Genomic DNA, 6,449 nt, shown 5'->3' with positions numbered 1-6,449 from the left:
GTCGGTGTCGGCTAGACTGACAGAGATTACTCCCAACCCTCGCAACCCCGCCTCGGACGCACCATCGTGCTCCACCAAACTACCGCCTACCAATGTGTGCCACCACGGTCTTAAAACATCATAGCCGTCTTACCGCGGCCAACGAACCGTGGCCAGCGGGAGCAAGGAGGATCCCGAAACCACGAAACAGCGAGGTAGAGGCCATGTTGGAGGGGAACAACCTCCACCGCCTATGGAGTTACCCGGCCGGAGATGCCGGCAAGGCGCACACCATGCCTACTAGCCCGACCGAGCACAAACCCGCCTAGCCCATGCTCGTGAAGGCCCCGTGAGGATGTTGCAGGACACGTGCCACCACTCGAGCCATCCCTCGCTCAGGCCATCTCCCCCGCCCACCGAAGACAGCTCAGCTTCGCCCGGGTCCAACCCGCCTAGCCTTAGATAACCCAAATGCCCTGGATTTGGGCTGGGTGGGCACCGCCGTGCGCCACCATGCCGCCTGCCGCCAACCAGCTACACCATCGCCAGCCCGCCGCCCAAGAAGCTTCGCCATCGACCAATACGCACCGTCGGCGGCCGAGGGAACCCCGCGACCCCCCTCCAACCGCGCAGGTAAGGGGCTGCTCCGCCGGCTCAAGAGGTCGCCCGTCCTCCAGTGACTTTGAGCACGTTATCCTAATAGTAGAAGTGCAGCCATATGTGCTTATACTATATAGCTGTTTCTTTTGGCCTAAGGGCATCTCCAGCGGCGCGACGCAAACGGTCGCTGAGCGACCGTTTTCGTCCGCCGTGAGCGGAAATGCGTCTGGGGCCTGTTCCAGCGGGGCGACGCAAAGTAACCGGGCCATCCGCGGAGACGCAAACCTGGCCCAAATATGCGCCAGGTTTGCGTCTCCGCGGACGCTCGGCGGTCGCGCCGAGTGTCCGCCGAAAAAGACGCAGGACCCGCGCGTCAGTGGCTGCAGGGCGATATTATTCCCGCCACTAGCAATTCCCCCGCGCGAAATTGGAAACTAGACCGGCGCGAGCAGTCCAGAAGCGATGGACGTCCTCGCCGCCGCAGCTACCGCCATGGATGCGGAGAAAACCCTCGCACCCGCCGCCGCCCCACACTCCCCCGTAGCCACGGCCATAGCTAGAATGGACGTTGCAGCTCCGGTGGAAGCAAAGCGGGCCGCCACCGGCGGCGGCCGGGAGACAAAGCCGAAGGCGGCAAAGAAGGTGCTCTCCGCGGAGGAGAAAATCGTGGAGGTCGCGAAGCGTCGCGGGCGGCGCAAGAACCAGAAGATCAAGACTGCCGCGGCCGCCAACCGGCGAGGCTGGCGGATGCGAATCAAAGCCGGCGTCGCGCAAGTAGCCCTCCATCCGAGCTTAGCGGAGGGCTACATGCTCGTCAAGAAAGAGGGGTTGGCCGGCATCGCGCCTCTGGCCTCGTCGGTGAGCTCGGTAAGTTCCCAGCTTCGCCCTGGAACTCCAGCTCCCTTGCAGGGCCACGCGGCGTCTCGGTTCGCCTCCGGCTTGCCGTCGGTGAAGTTGACCGGGGCGGCGGTTCCCGACCTCAACCGGACGCCTAGAAGCGGTGACTCCTGCCCGGGCGCGACACAGAAGACGCGCCAGGTGCCGGAGGAGAGCATGCCGCAGCCCCGCATCCTGTTCGACGAAATGGCAAAGCCTGCCCCGACGATGGACGACCCGGTACGTGAGCTCTGTCCAATGTGTGCGAGTGCCGTGTATCATGCGTCTGATGTCCGGTCGTTCGTAGGACTATTGGAAGGACCGCCATGATTCAGACATCCAGGAAATTATCTACGGCGGCGGCTTCGTTCGCGATGATCGGGCCGGGACAGGCGCGCATGATGACTGGCCACCAACGCAAGATGCGGAGGACATCGACACCGCACGGCTGTTCGCCACCCAGCAGACGCAGCCAACACCCGTGTCCGTCGACGACTTCGACGACGCGCCAACACAACCTATTCCCACGGACATTGCGATGAAGAAGAAGGGCAAGAGCTTGAGGACACAAGGCTTCGTCGACGATGAGGATAAGTGTTTGTGTGAAGCGTGGCTGGCAACGACCCATGATTGTATCAATGGCGCCCAGCAAAAGGGCAAGGTCTATTGGGCCAAGGTCTTGCAGCAGTACAACGAGACGAGGATGCACCCGCCCTACCATATCACCGGCCCTCGGACGGAAGAGTCCCTCCGGAAAAGATGGAACTACATCAAACAAGAGACAAACAGGTTCTGCTCGGTGGTCGAACATGCTATTAACAACCCCGTAAGCGGCACTGGCGTCCTGACAGTGGTAAACACGATACAACCATCATCATTCTACACAATTTGCATCATTGATTGTACATCATTGGCGGCTATGATTGCAGGTATCCCGCGCCTTGGAGAAGTTCAAGTCGACGCATAAGAAGGGCTACCATATGATCCATTGCTGGGACCTGCTCAAGAACAACAACAAGTGGATGACAAGCTTTGCGACCTACAACGAAGCTGTGAGGAATGGGACAGCGATCAACCTCGACGGTGAAGACGACGATCAAGGCCGTCCAGCCCTTCCACGTCGTCCACGAGGCCATAAGGCTAGCAAGACCGATCTTGTCCGGGAGGCGCAGGCCATTGCGTTCACGCAGAGCATGGAGAAGATAATGGCCGACAACCGTGCCACCATGGCTGCTAGGGACGAGAAGAGGCGTCTGGAAAAAGAGGCCGCATCTGCCATCTACCAGAACCTCGCCAAGGAGGTCCTCGATGTCCAAAGGCTGGACATCGAGGCCAAAAAGGCAGACGGCGAGACCAAATTACGTGCAGAAGACACAAGGATCATGCTTACCGACTTGAGCGGCGTCGACGACGACACCAGGCATGGTTCATGAAGAGGCGCGCCGAAATCCGCGCGCGAGACGCCTGATCGCCGGCGCCATGCGCCCAGCACCTTGGCCTTCTTTTGGACTTTTTTTTATTGCTGTTTAGGCCTTGTTGTGCCCCTTTTGCTCCACTTTGCGCCGTACGAGCTGCAAAGTGTGATGAACTTGTTTCAGCCCTCAATTTGCGGCTGTATTTTCGTGCAAAGTCGACGCTATTTCATCTTTTTTGAATTCTGGCCTGCGCCGAAAATAAGTCGCCCCGCTGGAGCCAACCCCAGACGCAAACGGACGCACGACCATTTCCGCGTCCGCCAGGTGACGCAAACGGATGCCCGCAAATATTTCGGACGTCCGAAATGCATCTGGAGATGCCCTAATATCTAGGAGCTATCCACTGAAACGCCCAACGCGTGTAGTCCATTTCAGCGCCGGTCCCCGGAAGCTCGGCACGGGCAGTATCCGGTAGAAGCAACAAGTTGCTACTTGCCTCTTGCGGCAAACGAAGCTAGGCGTGCGACGCCTGTCATCAGCTAGGCACCATCACCGTCGATCACTGGTAGATCTCTCGACAGCAACCGCAAGAGGAAGCGCGGTCAGCGAGGCTATAATTAGCAGCACGTAAGTACTCCGCGAGAGGAGGAGTAAGCAGAAGGCGACGGATGGGTGATCACATGCGCGACTTGCACGCAAGCATCCGGCCGAAGCAACAACACGGGGAGCGGTACAAGGCGAGTGCCGAGAAACAGCATGTCGCCAAGAGGACGCAGACAAGGCCCAAGCATACACGCAGGAACGTTCAAAAACACCGAGAAGGAAAGAATCACTAGTTTATTTCCATATTCAATGGGCCTCAGGTACAGCTTGAAATGCTTAAAATGAGTTAATTAACTAATAGTAGTAATAATCCTTACTGCGCGTGCTGAAAATGGGTAAACTCAACGACTGATTATGTTGACCTCCGGCCAGGGACGTGACGTACGGCGGTCGGATGGTTCGCACGGCCGGTGTTGAATGCATGAGTGGGAGGAGGCGTGCGATGGAATGGCGCGCGTGGCCGTTGATCAGGACACGTCCACGGGCTTGCAGAGGAAGAGCAGCGACGACGGTGGTTGCTGCCTGCCGGCTGCACCTCCCCCGCCCGCGCCGCCCAGGCGCTCGTAGCAGTCGATGGAGAAGAGCGACAGAGACAAGGAGAGCGAGAGGCGTTCCCGCGCCTGCGCGTGGGCGAGTGCGCCGGCGCGGCCGAGCCGGTCGAGCGCCGGGCCAAGGCAGAGGCGGTAGAGCCGGCGGTAGCCACCGAGCGCGGCCACGACGGTGCGGGTGGCGTGGCCCGCCGCGGCGGGGCCGGACGCCGGGCCCACGTGGCGAAGGCAGAGCTCCTCCCAGACGGCGTCCCGGCGCGACACGGCGGCCCAGAGGCGGCAGACGCCAGCGGCGGCGGCCAGCGAGCGGCCGTCGAGGCGTGCCAGGATCTCCGAGAGGATATCGGCGTTGTCGTTGATGTTGTGCGCGCCGCCGCCGCCAAGCAGCTGCACGCGCACCTCTAGCACCGGCTCGTTCTCCTCCTGCCGTGGCGGCGCGGGAGGTCCTCCCATACACATGGGATGGGACTGGCCGTGCACGCCGGCGCCTTGGGTTTCTTGGTATGAGAGGGAGCGAAACGGGAGTGAGAGAGGTGATGGGTAGACGGGTGTAGGGCGTATATATAGGGGGGCGGGTGATAGGAGACGGGGTTTTGACCCTGCTCTAGTGCTCTGGTATGTTGCTCGTGTCTGCGGGGCCGGGCGAGATGCAAAAAGGCGATTAAAGCCTTCTTGGAACCAATAATGGCAGTGGCCATGGAAGCTTGAGGCCTGATGAGTGTGAGCTCTTCTTGATCGATCACACACCCCGCAGTCACCCGCATATTTAATTTTACGGAGTCACCGTAAAGCAAAGAATCCGAAGGTGGCTCCGAGCACCGGCAGCCGGCAGGGAGGTTGAGACAGAGTTCTTGCGTGTGTCGTCGCGAGGGCGAGGCGAGGGGCATCTGGTGTGGCGAGTGAAGGAGGAGACGGGGCCAAGCGGGAGGTGCCAAGCGGCGTACGTGGAGATGCGCGCGACGTCCTAGCCCCTGCGTGCGTGCGACTCCGCACCCCTAATTAAACAACTAACTAGCCTTCGTGTTCCCTTCCCTCTCGTCCACCTCGGGACGGGACGAGGGTGTGAAGGAGACACTCGCACAGCGGCGCACCACGTTCGTCTACTCCACCGCTCGACTTGCAAGTATGGCCGGTGGGTTTGTGCCACTGTAGCTTGGTCAGGCCGGCCGGCGCGAATGATGTTGCCAATTCGCCCAACATCACGGCGGTTGATAGGCAGGTAAACACCAAGAGTGGATAAATAGAGGCCGAGCTACATGTAGCTCTTTATTTCTAAAGAATCAGAAATTATATTTTTAAGTTTTAAAAAAATTAAAAAAAATCTAAGATGTAACCAATGATGAAATCTACAAACATGTAAAATCTTAACGTGAAATTCTTAGTACTTTAGGCTACACAAAAATGAAAAATATGTAGATCTGGAAATAGTGAATAATGCACATTTCAAAACTATAAAATCTGTCAGATTTTGTCATTTTTGTGTAGTCTACAATATAAAGAATTTCATATTGAGATTTTTGCACGTTTGTAGATTTTATTATTGTCTACATCCAGGATTTTTTCAGATTTTTTTTGAGTGTTCACCGGGGAGAGCAAAAGCTCTCGCCTGAATTTATCATTTCATCTGAAGATCGGGGGTGAAATCCCCGTGGTACAAGCAGCAGCAATACAGGGGGGTTTAAGAGGGAGCTTTGCACCCAACGCGAGGAGGTGAGCTCAAGGAACAAAACCAAAACAAAAAGACAAGGGAAACGACCTACGGCCGCTCAGGCAGGAAGAAGGTGAGCCAGAGATCGACGTCGCAGCGCTGAGCCATCGGCAGCCGAGCACGCCAAAGAACAACATCATCTCTGCAGTGTTTTTGCAGGCGAGAGAGCGATGGAGGGAGGCCCTGGAAGACGACCTCGTTTCTGTTCTTCCAGAGGCGCCAGAGGCAAAGTTGACAGAGCGTGTTAGAAGTGGTGGCAGGGACGGCGACCAAGAGGGCACAGTCACCGGAGCTGGAGACGTGGAAGTCAGCTTCGACGGCAGCGCCCATGGAGCTCCAGAAGCCACGAGCAAACCCGCAGCCAAACATGATGTGGCTCGGGGTTTCGAGCGGCGCGGAGCAGATGGGGCACCCGCTGCTCGCCACATCCAGGATTCCTTTGCGGAAGAGATTGGAGCGGCATTGTATGCGGCCCCGAACGAGCAGCCAGGCGAACACTTGCACTTTCGACGGCGCGAAACTCTGCTAGACGAAGTTGGCATGGGCACTAGCCTCGTCGCCAAGGGTGCAAAGCTTGTACAGGGCCGAAGTTTCCAGACTTCCATCGGCCCGTGAAACTTAAAACTATGATTTTGATTTTTTGAAAACAAAGAGCTATATGTAGCTTGGCCTCCGTTTGCAGTTTCTAGATAAACCACCTCACTGCCTTAACTGCATCCA

The 6,449-nt window shown here is 57.9% G+C and overlaps 1 protein-coding gene across 1 annotated transcript; it reads right to left on the bottom strand.

Annotated features, from left to right (window-relative positions):
• Positions 1-3,692: 3,692 nt before the first annotated feature.
• Positions 3,693-4,647, bottom strand: LOC127297105 (F-box protein SNE). Its single transcript, XM_051327369.2, has one exon. The coding sequence runs from the start codon at positions 4,478-4,480 to the stop codon at positions 3,941-3,943; it is 540 nt and encodes a 179-aa protein (XP_051183329.1). The 5' UTR covers positions 4,481-4,647; the 3' UTR covers positions 3,693-3,940.
• Between the last annotated feature and the right edge of the window lie 1,802 nt (positions 4,648-6,449).

This window comes from Lolium perenne, chromosome 4 (assembly GCF_019359855.2).
Source record: "Lolium perenne isolate Kyuss_39 chromosome 4, Kyuss_2.0, whole genome shotgun sequence".
NCBI lineage: Eukaryota > Viridiplantae > Streptophyta > Magnoliopsida > Poales > Poaceae > Lolium > Lolium perenne.
The sequence above is the reverse complement of the archived record's forward strand: the minus strand, read 5'-3'. Positions and strand labels throughout refer to the sequence as shown.

Bases quoted from the DNA above. Each gene is read 5' to 3' on its own strand.
- LOC127297105 (XM_051327369.2), bottom strand. From the start codon at position 4,480: ATGTGTATGGGAGGACCTCCCGCGCCGCCACGGCAGGAGGAGAACGAG.